Source organism: Diabrotica virgifera, chromosome 6, assembly GCF_917563875.1.
Source record: "Diabrotica virgifera virgifera chromosome 6, PGI_DIABVI_V3a".
In the NCBI taxonomy this organism is placed as follows: Eukaryota; Metazoa; Arthropoda; class Insecta; order Coleoptera; family Chrysomelidae; genus Diabrotica; species Diabrotica virgifera.
The window spans coordinates 25,499,671-25,516,171 of NC_065448.1; the positions used below are offsets into that span (position 1 = coordinate 25,499,671).

The window sequence follows — 16,501 nt, forward strand, 5'->3', positions numbered from 1 at the left end:
AAACCTTAAATTGACAATTAGATATGGCAACAACTGCATAAATGAATAAAAAAAATTTGGTTAATTTAAAACAATAATTTCCCTTATATTTAAAATAAGTGTAGTACTTACTGCAAAATATATACTGGTTATCCCATATAAAATCATAAAAATGTTGGCATCAGTCAACTCCTTGAAGCAAAAATATAACCCAGCAGGAAACAAGAAGACCAATATCTGCAAATCAAAATAAAACGAACTCCAAGACGTAGGTTGGTGCTCAGAAACACTAGCAATAATAGGAATATGGTTTTTGGCATAAGAGGGATCTAATAAAGAATAAAATCTTCCAGTCCATGGCGAAATTTTTCCCGATACTGTCAAAACACCTCCAACTACTACTGTTAGGATACCAACTGTATAGATGAGGAAGGTGTAGAGTGTTTCAAACTCCGATGCAGACAATTTACTGCGCGTGTAATCTACAAAAGCAACTATTTGGCATAGTCCAAAAACACCCAGTGCCTAAAAGAGAAATTATTATTAGTCATAAACATACAGTATAATGCAAATGAAAGGAATAAATTCGTTATTTCATAAGCCAGCGACTTTAGGGAAAATTCCAAAATAGGTCGATATTTATTTTTAAATTATTATGATTTTTTGCATACATATCATACTAGTGACGTCATCCATCTGGGCGTGATGACGTAATCGATGATTTTTTAAATGAGAATAGGGCTCGTATGCACATTCATTTGAAAGGTTATTCAATTCTCTATTCAGTAATATGAGCAGTGATGTAATTATTTATACACAGTCCAAAAAAATTGTTTTGAATTAAAATAATTGACACACAAAAAAGAATGTATGTAATTTAGTTAACTCAAAATACATTTCACTGCTGTCATAAAACAGAAAAAAATGTATTTGAAAGTAAACATTGCTTTTCGCTTAAATTCAATGTTCAAACTGCTAAAGTCTGTTTTAGACTATAACATAAAATTATTTAAGAAAAAATGGTATACTAAGTTTTGTCACAATGTAAAACAGGAAACAAAATCTGTTAACAGAAAATGTTATACAAATTAGAGCATGTCCTATTTGATAACAATTTTTAGTACACAGGCATGCGCAGTTAGGTTATTTTTGTTATACTGTCACATTGGTTCTTTTAAGGTTAACTTTTCTTTTAAGAAATGTTGCAATGGAAGCAGCTGATAATAATAGAGTTTTCTTATCCATCATATAACATATCTTTGTAATATAAAATATCAAAGATAAAACTAGCTAGGTTAAATGTTGAGGAAAATGAGCTTAAAAGAAGAAAATTGAGGTTAACAGTACATGTACCATCACAAAAATATAAAAAAAGTACATACTTTTTTAGCATGTAATGCGCAGAATCACATAACATATTCTAATAGGAAAAAGTGACAATGTAATACACAAAACTTCTGTCTTAATATTGTAAACAATAATTTCATGTAAATTTTTGTTATCATTTTCTGTTAACAAAAAAAAGTATAGTCTAAAACAGTCTTAAGATACCAGTGGGTGGCAGCGTGAACATTAAATTTAAGCGAAAATCAATGTTTATTTGTCAAATAAACATTTTTTTCTGTTTTCTGACAGCAGTAAAATGTATTTTGAATTAAATAAATTACATAGGTACATTCCTTAATTAAAAAAAAAATTTTAGACACCCTGTATAAATAATGATGTTAATGGTTATATTACTGAATAAAGAATAGAATAACCTTTCAAATAAGCTAGAACACGACTCATTTAAAAAAAATCATCGATTATATCATCACGCCCAGATGGATGGCGTCACTAGTATAATATATATGGCAAAATATCATAATCTAAAAATAGAAATCGACCTGTTTCGGAATTTTTCCTTAAAGTCACTGGCTTACGAAATAACGAATATATTCCTTGAGTCAATACTCGCAATCTTAAGTTTGTATTTTTATTAGTTGTTATATAATCATGGGGCAACCGGTTTCGAGTCTTACAATTATGACTCATCATCAGGTCCAGTACAAAAAGTCTTCTCAATACAAACTACAAGCTAAATCACAAAACGAGAGACATGTACATATACATATATAAAACATAAAAAACAACTTTGTCTATTAAATATAACTTTGTAAATAAAAATACAACTGTTAATGTCTGTTAATACAACTATTAATGATAAAAAACATACACCACCGGGAACACAGGAATTTATGCCAGGTTCCACATTGAACATAACAAACAATTTAAGAGACTAAGGGCTGTTTGATTGGTCAACTCTTCTTATAGGGCTGGTGACTTCCAGGTACATCTTTAGCTGTAGAACAGTTTCAGGGGCTGTTATGTAAGTACATACCGATTACTAATAACTTTATATTATGTCTTTTGATCGCATACCATCTTGTCAGGACTCCATCAACCCTTAACTAGTTAAGGATTGATGGTGGTATATATTAAATTATATACCAAGCAATTTTCATCAGATTGGTCGCTCCCAATGACAAAATATCTCATTTTTTACATGCTATAGACTATTGAGTTCAATACTACACAGTTGTTTGGCTTTATTGTGTGTGATTAAAACCAAGACAAAGTTGTTTTTTATGTTTTATATACATGTCTCTCGTTTTGTGATTTTAGCTTGTTGTTTGTAATGAGAAGACTTTTGTACTGGGCCTGATGATGAGTCATACATTGTAAGACTCGAAACGGGTTTCCCCATGATTATATAACAACTAATAAAAATACAAACTTAAGATTGCGAGTATTGACTCAATTACTATATCCAATTGTATAATGGACTCGCATTGGCAACCCTTTCATCATTTGAATATATTCCTTTCATTTGCGCCATACTGTATAGAATGGTACAAGTGTACAGAAATATCTGCAACCGTGAAGGTCATTCAGATAGCAAATCAAGGAGAGGGGCTTCAGTTGAACACGTTGTTGCAAATAGTAAACACCTATTTAAAATGCATTGTGCACGAAATCAGTTGTTTTGCGACATTACCAGATAAACTAATTGAATAGTTGTTTGTTTAGAATATATTTAATATTTTTTTAATATACGTGAATATTACAAGTGCTGTGAAAAATAGGGCACTGAGTGCACAATCCCGTGAAATTATACACAATGTTTTACAATTTACGCAGTAGTAAGCAGAAGGAAATTTTACTGTGCAACAGGTAACAAATAAAAAACCAAAAAACCTTTGAAACCAGATTGATCTGGCAACGTCGTGTAACCAAAGTTTTCGATCGGTCTGACCTTGGCGGTCTGAGATATTTCTGCCGACCTGTAGTATAGTATTTTTACTACAAAAGCGATATTACGTAGGTCAAAATTTTTGACGTAAGAGAACTGTCAAAACATTAGAATGTGACTTTTCATAATTGCCATGTTTATAATAAACATGACAATAATGAAAAGTCACATTCTAATGTTTTGACAGTTCTCTTAGGTCAAAAATTTTGACCTACGTAATATCGCTTTTGTAGTAAAAATACTATATTTTAGTATTGTATGGAACATTTGTTATTTATGCCTACTTACTAGCATATGTTCTGAACTTTGAACAGGTTGAAATCCAACAAAGGATATTTGCATGGATAAGATTGTTCCTACACAATATAAAGTACTGTAAGCAATATAAATTCGATGTCCAAAGCGTCCAGTTGCCATCAAGGTCAAAACATGCAAAGGAATTAAATTAATGAGGAAAACATATCCTCCCCATGAGGAGACCTAAAATGAAAATCAATGATTATTAAAATTTTTCATACATTTCTCGTATAGTCAAAACAGAAATCGGTAAGAATGCGCAACAAAGTGTCAGTATCAATGTTTGGTGTAAATGCTTAAAGAAATTCGAGTAAGGCGATTAAAATCCTTTGAAGATAAGCAGTTGCTGGTATTTTAACATCCCATCAATCATTTATACATTAGCCAATTTAGAACCCAGAGTAGAACTTGCATATTAGTGAAGTTTAAATAATTAGACAATAATAATTAAGCAACAAAAATTAAACTTTTTTCTAATTTTTAAGGACAAAAAAAGGAAGTTCATTAGCTGAACCAGATTGAAAATTATTTTGCACATCATATTTTAAACATTATTTGCTTAAAACATCTCATTTTTGTTGGTAAAAAAATATATTAATTTGTCTGGACTAAATTACGGCTCTGTTGATATCCGATAACACTTGGCATCTATTCACCCAATGTTGCCAAACTGAATTTTGTGATACAGTGGAACCTCGATTATCCGTCTCTCCATTAACTGTCACCTCTGTTAACCATCAGCGTCTGTACATCATCAATTATTGAGCATTGCGATGAGCCAAATGAAATTCGTTGAAATGTACAGTGATGCTACCATTGCATTTGCACAAACAAAGATTTGTTTAAAGAAGCCAGAGAAGGTGCATCGCACATGCAACAATTCATTAAGTGGAATTCTCGACAAGAAGAAGACTATAAAGTAGATTGTATGATCCTACGCGGATTAAGAAATTCTTCGTTGTAAAATTTGAATTAACAGTAAAACAAACAAGATTTCAGAATATTCTAAACCAAATTAATTAGATTGGACGAACACATATACCTCTTATATTATTAAACAAACCATACAAATAAAATTTGAGAGTTGTACTATGAATTTTTTTAACGTTCTGTTAACTGTCTTTTCGATTATCCGTCATACCCTTGGTCCGGTGCCCTGACGGATAATCGAGGTTCCACTGTATTCGGTTTAAATTTTCTAGTCGATTTGCGAGGCGACTATATATTTTCATACAAAATACTACTCAACCGATCCTTTCTGTAGTCATTTTACTAGGTACTGATGTCGAATTTTTTTATTTTGGTTTTTTTTTCTATAACAGTTTTTTTAGCAAAAAATCGCATTTTTGAGCAAAAAAAATTGTTTATTTTTGTTTCTCTGATTTTAAAATATGCTACAAATTCAAAAATCAATATAAATGAAAAAACTCAATATCAGTACATAGAGAAACTCATTAGCTAATAAAATCTTTTTAGTTCTTTTTATTTTAGATGATCCAGTCAATTGTTACCATCCTCGCCACAAAACATCTTTATTTTTGAGGTGGTGTATTCAAATTACTGTCAGTGGCTTGTTTTTTAATATTCTTACATTAAAATTTTATAAAATACCCTTTACCCTTCTAATGTTGAACTTTAAGATAATATTGAATAAAATAAACTTTCTTTTACTATTTTCCAAAAAAAAAAGAGTGTATGTACTTTGTACACACATAAGAAGTTATACTTTTATTATTATTTTTTTTTTCTCTGATTCTGGCCTTGGTTTAGAACTAGAACCTTTAGCCACGTAATTGTATATCTTATCACTAACTCAGGTGTAATGTGTAGTGTGTGTTGAGTAAGTGTCTTGTTACTTTGCAAAGTCGACGCCATTGTCTTTGCAAAGAGACGCTAATTGTATCCAAACGTCTGCGGTCCCTCCGGTGAGTACCGATCCCACAAGGACAGAAACTATTTTCATTTATTAATTTATAATAAATGAAAAAATTCCTGACCCTGGTGGGATTCGAACTCACTACCATTCGGAACTTTCGATCATTTCGATCATGATTTCAACAAAATAAATATATTTTAAACAGTTTAATTGTATTTTTATTTAAATATTAAACTAATAAATAATACCAAAAATTAAAAATAACGTTAAAACATCATTTTTTTATGAACTGTAGCCTCCCCGCAATTAGTTTTTGCCTTGATGAATCATAGTAAATATAAAAAAATGACAGATTTACCACACAAATTTTGAATTTTCTTTTAATCATATTTTAATACTAATTATCCTATTCTATATACACACATTATTATAACTATATTTACTAAAGACGCCAATATATTTTTTTCGCACTTCATTTGCATTGATACATAAGTAACTTGAAAAATTTAACGAGTACTTCATACTATCGTTTTTATAAAAATTCAAAACATTTTTCCCAATCGTGCTTAAAGAAGTATAACTTCCAAAATTCTTGAATTTTTGCTCAAAATGCAGCTAACAGTGTATACCCCTGCGTACCACCCCCCTTTAAACTGTTTATCAATGAAACATGTAAAATTCTATACTAATACTCACCATATAAAAGTATGCCAAAGCACTGAGAGTCCCCCAAAAGATAGTTCCTGTTTTGACAGCTTTAATCCACGTATAATAAGTAAGCAACATACAGAATATGGCAATTCCTTCGTTATCATAACTGCCAGCTACAGATCTGCTAATATATCCTGGTACAATGGATACGAAAGCTGCTGCGACTAAACCAGCACCAGAGTTTTTAACTTCTTTAGTGAGCAAATATGTTATAATTGTTGTAAACGAGGAAAACAGAGGTGCAAGGAATACGCACACGTTTCTTATATCTATAGTGATATTTAGCAACCAACATAAATGGTATAAAACTGTAGAAGTGATCATCAAACCTGGATAGATAGTACCTAGAAATAATACATGAATATTTTATATTTTATATTAGTAATAGACCAGCAGTTTGCCCCCACAAACAGAGCATAAACCTACTAATTTTTTTTTTGTATTTCTACAGCACCAAACTTTTTTATTCAATTCTATATATTTTTCAAATTTCAAATGTATTTTTTTTTATTTTTCCAAATGAACGGCCGGAAAAATGTCTTAATTGGTGATATTATAAAATAAAGTGAATAAAAAAAATAAATTGTTAATAAAATATTGTTATAGTTACCTCCAATAATTCTCCCCAAAGGATACCATGCTCTATCATCAAACCAGTTATGGAAAGAATAAAATCCTTGTTCAGCTAAATATTTAGTTGTTCTATAATTGAAATATGGATCGAACTCATGGATAACGCTCTCAAACCTTAATACAGAAAACAGTCTTGTGGCAAAAGCTGGAAATTATAGAATCGAAATATGCTTTATTATCATTAAAATTTTTACAATTTTATGGACAAAGCTTACAAGGAGTCAGAAAAAAAAACAATAACGAATACAATTTACTGACATTACAGAAATCGTCAATATTATAAAAGATAATGGAATAAAACAAAAACAATCTATTGCAAAACTTAAATAAATTGCAAATTGCCTAATCAACCTTAGGAACTAATAAGTTGAAGCTGCTACCTATTATGACACCAAAATATAGGGCTTTTCATTCACAGTCATTTGTTTCGAGCTCCTGTCATATGTTGTATAATCCGTGTATATTAATATTATACACAGATTATACAACATATGACAGGAGCTCGAAACAAATGACAATCGATGAAAAGCCCTATAGATAAAAAAAATAATACAGTGGAACCCCGATAACTCGGCCTCCGATAACCCGGAAGTCCGGCTAACCCGGACAGATTTTCATCAGACAAAACAAACATTTTTTCACTTTGACTGAGTTTTTTACCAAGAAATAAACAATACTGTATCTGTATACAACGTAACTTAGATGTACTGTGCATGTGTATTTGTATATTATTATTTATATGTATTTTATTTGGTTTTACCATATTCTCCAGCTAACCCAGATTTTTGATAACCAGGATCGGCTGCGGTCCCGTTTAATCCGACTTATGGGGTTCCACTGTACTTGTTCATAAGGGTACTGTAATTTCTTAGTTATTCATTAAGAAACTTTTCTAGTGAATAATATAGGGAAACTTGGGGAAAGATGTTGCAGATTGTTAAAATCGCGTGATCTTTGAAGTAGCTTCTGCAATGAGTTGTTCTTCTGAGGCCAAACAGATAACTTATTGCTCTTTTTGTAATTTAAAAATAACATTGGATTGAGCAGCTGTACTAGACCCCCAAAAAGGAAGACCACATCAAAGATCAGACTGGAACAAACAAAAATATGTTATTTTAGAAGATGCTAAATTGATTTCCTTCAAGACAGATCTTATTGCATAGCAAGCTGAGGCTAGTTTCTTACTTAACATATCGATATGAAGGGACCATTTAAGGTTGTTAGTTGTCTACAAAAATACCGAGACATTTTACAGAATCAACAGTACTGATCTGGCTGTTATTAAGAAGCAAGGGTTGAAGAGCTCCTTTATAGGATAATGCTACTGTCTTATCCATGTTAAAAGAGAGTAAATTAGAGTCAGACCAGGTTTGTATTGTAAGTAGGTAGATTGGAAGTTATAGTTGCAGTTGAAGAGTTGCAATATTTTAGTTGCTTCAAGGGATACTGATATCATCAGAAAAACGAAAAAAATTTTCATCGATTTTTAAATTAATGATGTCATTAATAAAGATAAAAAGAAAAGGGACCCAATACTGAACCTTGTGGTACCCCACATACAATGTTTTTGAGACTAGAGTCTGTATCATTTGCTCTAACCAGTTGTTTCCTATTATCCAAGTAAGATTGGAATCAACTCAAAGAAATACCTTGAATTCCCTAGAAATTTAGTTTTTTTATCAAAGTGTATAGATTATCAATATAAGTGGGTGGAAAGTGACCATACAATACTTACAAAGTATAGCAGCTAATGTGAGAATCGTTAAAGTCAAAAGGGTCTCTTGTTTTTCTACATTTTGCTGTGAGGAGCCCTTTTTCCCAAATCCCAGCATTTTATACCTCTTCTAGGTTAAACCGGTAATCTTGAAAAATACTTTATTTAATACCAAATACTTCTACTTATATTCTAGTTAATATCAGTAAATCTTCATAACTCTTCCATACTCTTCACTATTCTACTCAGATCTGATAGTTTCGTTTAAATTAAGCATAAATTAATTTATTAAAAATGCCCACATTTGTTTAGTTCCCCAAAGCTACCCAACTAAAAGTGACAGTTTGACACGTCACTTCACAATACAAATCACACCGCTCTGCGCATATTCTGTCATCTCTGAAATAGCGGGATTATATTGAAAAAATTTGAATTAATTAAAATAGACCACTAAGGATCTGTTTTTAGGTGGATGTGAGAGGTGGCATTCAGATTTTTGCGGATAAAGTTAGGTGATAACTTCGTTAATAATAATTGATTTATGCTCCTTCTCAAATATGCCCGGAACATTAATAAAAAAAAAAAAAATATTTAAAAATTTCAAAAAATTTCGATTTTTTTCTACTTTTTTTGCATATAACTTAAAAACTTTTCATTTTAGAACAAAGTCCTATAGAAATAAAACAAAGATAATTAAATTTTCTATCAGATGCGATTGGATAAAAATGTCTTAATTTATCACCCTTGCTTCAAAATATCAATAAATATAAAATAAGGGGGCAAAACAAGCCTGTCCTTATTCAATGATTTTCCATCACTTAGATTACACTTGGAACCTTCCTAATTCGCTTAGAAAATTTTTGTAATGTGCTAAAACCCTACACCAAATTTCATTAAAATTGACTTACTAGATTTTGCATAATAATTTTGCAATCTAAACTTTTTTTAAAAATTAAAATTTTTTAAAATCTTGCACAACAAAAACTAGAACATACAAAGATTTTACATATAAAGAAGTACTCCACCTATCTAATGAACTTTACAGAATTGAAATCGGATTATTTAAGCAGCCTCAGCAATGTTTTAAAGTTATAAACAATTTTTTGGCTTATAAACAAATTAGTGCTGTGGCCAGGAGGGGGTGATATGGGCTCCTTTATTTAGATGGACTTACCCAAGTTTTTTATGTATTTTGACCCGTAGAACACGAATTTTTTTTGTAACAGTTGATCCGGATGTCGATAAGATTGTTATAAACAAAGAACTTGAGGAATTACATAAAATCGATTTTTTGCAAAATAAAACATTTTTTTTGTATTTCTTGGGTAATTCTAAGCAAAAAATATTCTTACAAGTTTTTTCGTAGGATGCATAGTTTTCGAGATAAACGCGGTGGAACTTTAAAAAAATCGAGAAATTGCAATTTTTGAACGCGAATAACGTTTGAATAAAAAATAAAATAGCAATTCTGCTGACAGCATTTGAAAGTTTAAGTCAAATTATACCGGTTTTAATTATTTGCATTGCTAAAAATTAATTTTTTGAAGTTATACTTCTTTACGCGCGATATGAGGGTGAATTTTTATATGTTAAAACCTACGATCCCGGCGCATGCGTATTATAACTTTGTTCTGATTGGATGTTCAAATGACATGTCAAAAATTATCCAATATGGCAGCTGTAGCGCAGCTGTGGTTTGGACGGTTGACGGTTTGGTTATGTATGGTTGTTGCGTTTTAAAATTTGTGGGAAGAGAAACAACAAAGGTTAGTTAATAGTTATACTGCCTTTTTAAATAGTTTTCATATTATATTTTTGAAGTTATACTTCAAAATGTTTTAATTTATGTATGTATCAGTCCAAAAAAGGTGTGGAAAGAAATATATTAGTGTTTTTAAATATATTTTTCTACAAACGTGTTAAAAATGCAATTTTTAGGACTCCATAGGAGTGTTAAAAATGCTACTTTAAGGCACTAGTGTTTTAAAAATTTTAAGGCACTGCAGTTAAAAGTGAATTGTCAAATTGTGAAACGTCAAAATATTTATATTTCATTTATTAACATTAATATTAATAATATAACTTGCGCAATTTGAAAAAGGTGGTTTAAAAGGTTTTTTATTATAATTTTGTGTCTTTGGATTTGTCTTCCTTGGGCGTAAAATAATAAAACATCTATTTTTATATTTCACTTGTCACCGTGATGTATAATTATGTATATCTGAAAGGTAAGTAGCATGCGGCTTGATGGCCTTGTTGGTAGAGCATTGGACCAGAGATCAAAAAATCGCGAGATTGCGGGTTCAAATCCCGGACGATTCATATTTTTTTCTTTTTTTTTTAATATTTGGCATTGAAGTTTTGGTTCATTTTTGGTAATTATTGTTAATTTTTTGTATTGTAACTGTTAAGTAAGTATATTTATTTCGTTGAAATTATATTATAATAGAAGTATAACTTCTTACGTGCGTACAAAGTACACACACATACTTTTTTTTTTATTATTAAACAAAGCTATTTGTTTATAAGCCAAAAAATTGTTTATAAATTTAAAACATTGCTGGGGCCCCTTAAATAATCCGATTTTAATTATGTAAAGTGTATTAGATAGGCAGAGCACCTCTTTATATGTAAAAAAATTAGCCAACTTCTAAATGGTCTACTTTTTGTTCAGAAAGATTTTAAAAAATTTGAACTTTTTTAAAAACATGTAGATTGCAAATTTATTATGCAAAATTTATTAGGTCGATTTTAATGAAATTTGGTACACGATTTAAGTATGTTACAAAGAATTTCCTAAGTGAATTACTAAGGTTCTAAGTGCCACCAAAGTGGTTAAAAAATATTGAATGACAACAGACTTATTTTGCCCCCTTATTTTGTATTTATTGCTATATTGCAGAAAAGATAATACCTTAAGACATTTTTTACCAGTCGTATATCATACAAAATTCAATTATCTTTATTTTATTTCTTTACGATTTTGTTCCAAAACGAATCGTTTTAAAGTTATAAGCAAAGGAAGCAGAAAAAAATCGATGTTTTTCGAAATTTTTAAATATTTTAATTTTTTTATTAATGTTCCGGGCATATTTGAGAAGGAGCATAAGTCAATTATTATTACTGAAGGTGTCACCTAACTTTATCTGCAAAAATCCGAATGCCACCTCTCACATCCAAAAATAGACGTTTTTTCGCAGATCCTTACTGGTCTAAAAGGGAAAGAAATAATTTTGTTTTTAAGTTTATTTGCTTGTAGATTTGTATCCTCCACAATTTAAGGGGGTAGGCGCAAAATCTTGGTCCAATGCTATTTAAATGCATTCATTTTTTTCGAATCTTGAGAAAACTAATAACACCTAATAAGTATTTTTGAAAAATTTATTTGAACGGAGAATTAAATAAAATTATACAATGTTTATTTTAATAAGTTACAGGGGTGAAAAAAAGAGAAAATTTATAGTGTGATTTTTAATTTCAAATATTGCATTCAAAATAAATGTTTGTTTATTTTAGAGGACTTTATTCAGCCCTCGGTAATAATGCAATTTTTCCTTCTACGTTTAAATTTTTCAAAAACATTTATTAGTTTTTTTAGGATTCGCAAAAAATGAATGCATTTAAATAGCATTGGACCAAGATTTTACTACCCCTTAACTTTAAAATAAGTTTATTTTGACGTTTATTCGATTCGATATAAGGAAGCCTACTAAAAGTGAGAAATTTGACCTAGGACTTCCGGTTTTAGAAATGCAACCGGAAGTACTGTTTTAAAGCCGCCGGAATAGTACAACCGATATATAGTATTCGACGTACCTTAGCAAGACGAGAATAAATATATAACTCCGTCCGCGAATATAACTCATCCGTTATAGTTATTACCTAATACAGATAGAATGACAAAAAATAAGATGTCGAATGAAAGCTTACAACCCAAGGATATGGTATTAAAAATGAGAAATTTGACCGCGGACTTTCGGTTTTAGAATTACAACCTTAAGTAACGTTTTAAAGTCACCGAAATAGTGTAAGCGATATTCGACGTGCCTAATGCCTCCTCTACACATCGGCAGACGCGTCTGCGGATGCATCTGCCGATGTATCATCACGAGGTGACCACACATCTGTAGGTACACATCTGTAAATCATTCAGTCTTTGTTAATTCTCGGGTGACGCAATATCTACTTTGAATTCACTGCGAAAACTAATGCGTCGTAGAGGTCCGAGGTAAACAACAGACGATCAAATTACCCCATCTACACATCTGCGGATGCATACGCAGATGCCGTCCGCGGACACGTCTGCCGATGTGTAGAGGAGGCATTAGCAAGATGAGAACAAATGTATACTTTTGGGTTTTATATCATTTCCGGTTAAAAAGTTTGAACCGGAAGTGCCATATTATAGTCGCAGAAATAGTACATATGTGAAATATGAATCGAAGCGAATTGAAAAGTCGAGCTTGAATCTTTTAGTTCAGGTTTGGTTTTGAAGTCATTTTGGTTTAATCAATTATGACCGAAAGTTTAGTAAAAATTACTCAAAATTACCTGCCTTTATCTACCAAAAAACTGCCTTTATCTTACTCAAAATTAGTTCAAATATCGACTTCCGTTCTACTTTCGATCACTTAGGGTGAAAACTTAGAACTTACGAAGTCCAATTAATTGTTTTCTTTAAAGATTCCTCCAATGGCACATTAGCAAAAAGGCTGGTGCAGAGGCGTAGCTACCGCCGTATCAATTATACGGGGTCCCCGACATTCAGAGGCCCCGGCGCGGCACGTCGAAACAAGAGTTCCATTTAAAAAAATTGAACAAAATATTCTACAATTTCACTATTACACCGCTTTGAAACAGTGTGTATTGTTTGGATATCGACATTCTCGTGTAATGGATTCTTTATCTATATTATTATAAATTATATGTAGGTACAGGTGCCTAGGTTAGGTACATCTATTTGCCGTCGCTCGCCGTTATTTCATCACAAAAGATCTTTTTTGTAAGCTACTTTTCATTGTCCACAACCGTTGGCTATGGGTGAGACACTGTATATAATGCTAAATTTCAATTTTTGTAATCGCTATACCTTTGAATATTTGAAACAGTGTGTATTGTTTGGGTATATTTTCCTGTAATCTATTCTTTATCTATAATTACACCACAGGGTTCAGTATTGGGTTCTTTATTTTTTCTGATCTTTATAAATGACATCACTAATTTAAAAATCGATGGAAACATTTTTCTTTTTGTTGATGATATGAGTTTCACATTGGAGCAACTCAAATATTGCAACTATAGTTTCTGATCTACTTACAATAAAAATCTGGTTCGACTCTAATTTACTCTCTTTTAAGGTGGATAAGACTAGCATTATTCAACACTTGCTTCTTAATATCAGCCAGATTATTGACTCTGTAAAATTTCTTATGGTCCTTCTCTCTAAATGGTCCCTTCTTATCGGTTTGTTGAGTAAGAATCTAGCCTCAGCTTGCTGTGCAATAAGATCTGTTTCGAAGGAAATTAATTTAGCATCTTCCAAAATAACATATTTTTCTTTGCTCCAGTCTCATCTTCGATATGGTCTTCATTTTTGGGGTTCTGTTCTAGTAAAACTGCCCAATCCGATATTATATTTAAATTACAAAAAAGAGCAATAAGGCATCTGTTTGGCCTCAAAAGAACAACACATTGCAGAAGCTACTTCAAAGATCACTAAATTTTAACACTTCCTTCTATCTAGGTATATTCTAGAAACTGTTTGCTTAATTTGTAAACACCTACATTTCTTTCCAGCAAGACCCAATCATGCTTACTCCACCAGAAGTTCAACCTTTGATGTCTATTTACCGATCCCTCCCACTGCGAGTTAGTAAAGAAATCTATATTATATTCTGCAAAAAAACCAGACAATCATCTCCCTTTAAAACTTAAATCTGCAACATCTTTCCCCAAGTTACGTAAAATGGCAAAAGCCTATCTATCTGAAAGACCATACCATTCGGTAGAAGAGTTTCTTAATAAATAACTAAGAAAGTACAGTTATTAAACCCTTATGTACAGTACAATACAAGTAACTAAAGTATTTTTTATCTATATTTGGGTGTGATACGGAGAACTTATTAGTTTCTAAAACGTCCAATATACTATTCGCGAAGTTGATTAAGGTTCAGCGAGTACGAGAGTGTAGACAGGCACTTCATGCGACTTCGCTTCCCCTCGGCCTACTTCCATTCTGTGGCGGTTTTTGGACCGAGTCAAAGAAATCGAAGTAGGTATCGCCCCGCGTGAATGTGTTCCTCGCGAAATTGAACGAGTGTGTAGTGACGTACCTATACTTCGGTCAACTTTCCGAAGTAACTTCGCGAGAGTGTGGAGCTTGCTGAAGGTTGTATCATGCAATTTGCAATTTATTTAAATTTTGCAATATATTGTTTATGTTTTATTTTGCAATATTGATGATTTATGTACGTAATTTCAGTAAACTGTATTTGTTGTTGTTTTTTCCTACTGTTTGTAAGTTTTTAAATAAGATTGTAAAATATTCAGTGACAATAAAGTATATTTCTAATCTATTCTATACAAACGTTTTTTCTGCCTCTGTTGAACATTTTTTTAGCACTATCCAATATCAGTCGTGGAAAAGGGCCCCGCGACAAACTTTGATAGGAGGCCCCTGTGCGGCTAGCTACGCTACTGCTGGTGGTATCGAAACTGACTAGCATATGAATTTTAATCTACATATTTATGTTAGTTTTGCAAGAATTGTTGTGTGTTTTTAGTATTTGGTGTTGTTTACGCGCTAATAAAATGTGGCTAAAAACTGTATATATATCTAGAGACAGTCTTCTTCCAATTGGTCTGTTTCTTTGTGAATTTTTGGGACTCCGTATAGGTGTGGTGGCCTGCTGTGGGTTTAGTGTTCTTTTTTGATATACGATATGTCTGTTAATTTCTGCAGTTACTGTATTACTTTGGTTGATTTGTGAGCCTAGATATACGAACTCTCTTACTCCTTCAAAAGTATATTTTCCAACCGTTAGATCTTCAGATTCTGCTACTTGATTATTATTTGTGCCCTTCATATACTTAGTTTTATTAGTGTTAACTTATAGCCACATTCTTTTTGATGCTGCTTTCAATGCCGTGAACGATTGAACCAGGTCCGCCTTTCTTCTTGCTATGATATCAATGTCATCCGCATTCTCTAATATTTGTACACTCCTATTAATAATGGTTCCTCTTGTTGCTATTCCAGATTCTCTAATAGCTTTCTCTAGGTCAATGTTGAACATTGCTCTTGTCAGCTGCGAAAATATTATTATGGCTATTATTGATCTTCTTTTACAGGTTTGATCGCTTTTAACTCCTCTTTACTAATATTAGCTTTGGATTTTGTATACATGAGGTTTGAAAATAATATTGTAAAACACGTGACATTTACAGGAGTAAATAAAAGACGAGTACTTCTTAAGAGAGTGTATTTAAAAAAAAAACAAAATCTTTCATTCAATGCAGTTTACCTAAGTACATTACCAGCATGATCAACTCATTTTTTGGCTACATATAAAAATAATATCAAATATTTACTATAGTTTTTTTTAGTATTATATCACAATGAAACTAAATCGAGGGTAAAAAGAATCTACAAAGGACGTTAGAGGTAACAACCTGACAAGCGTAAGAACTAGATCGTCCTGAGTACAATGTCTCACAAATACAACAGACCGTGACAAAACATCTCGTAACGCGACAGTTCGTAACCCCACAAATGGTAACGGACAATTCGTAACGCCGTCAAATCGTAACGGCGACACTTCGTAACGGTGGCAATTCGTAACGTCAAAATCGAATTATTCTGTTTATTTTTGTTAGCTTAGAAACCACTTTTTATTACATTTGCAATTGAAAGTACGTTGATTAATTTAACGAATCATCATCATCGGGATAAAGATTTTTAATACATTTCATATTTCGTGAAGAAATATATTTGTAAAAT

General features: G+C 31.6%; 1 protein-coding gene across 1 annotated transcript in view; it reads right to left on the reverse strand.

Moving 5' to 3' along the window:
• The window catches only part of LOC114326994 (dolichyl-diphosphooligosaccharide--protein glycosyltransferase subunit STT3A), a 28,230-nt gene extending 19,388 nt beyond the window's left edge, over window positions 1-8,842 (reverse strand). Inside the window, exons 1-5 of the mRNA XM_050654871.1 lie at window positions 8,524-8,842; window positions 6,766-6,933; window positions 6,141-6,499; window positions 3,560-3,751; window positions 112-504 (exon numbers count right to left, since the gene is read on the reverse strand). Coding sequence (XP_050510828.1) covers window positions 112-504; window positions 3,560-3,751; window positions 6,141-6,499; window positions 6,766-6,933; window positions 8,524-8,620 — 1,209 coding nt within the window. The 5' untranslated portion in view covers window positions 8,621-8,842. The remainder of the gene's footprint in view (window positions 1-111; window positions 505-3,559; window positions 3,752-6,140; window positions 6,500-6,765; window positions 6,934-8,523) is intronic.
• Between the last annotated feature and the right edge of the window lie 7,659 nt (window positions 8,843-16,501).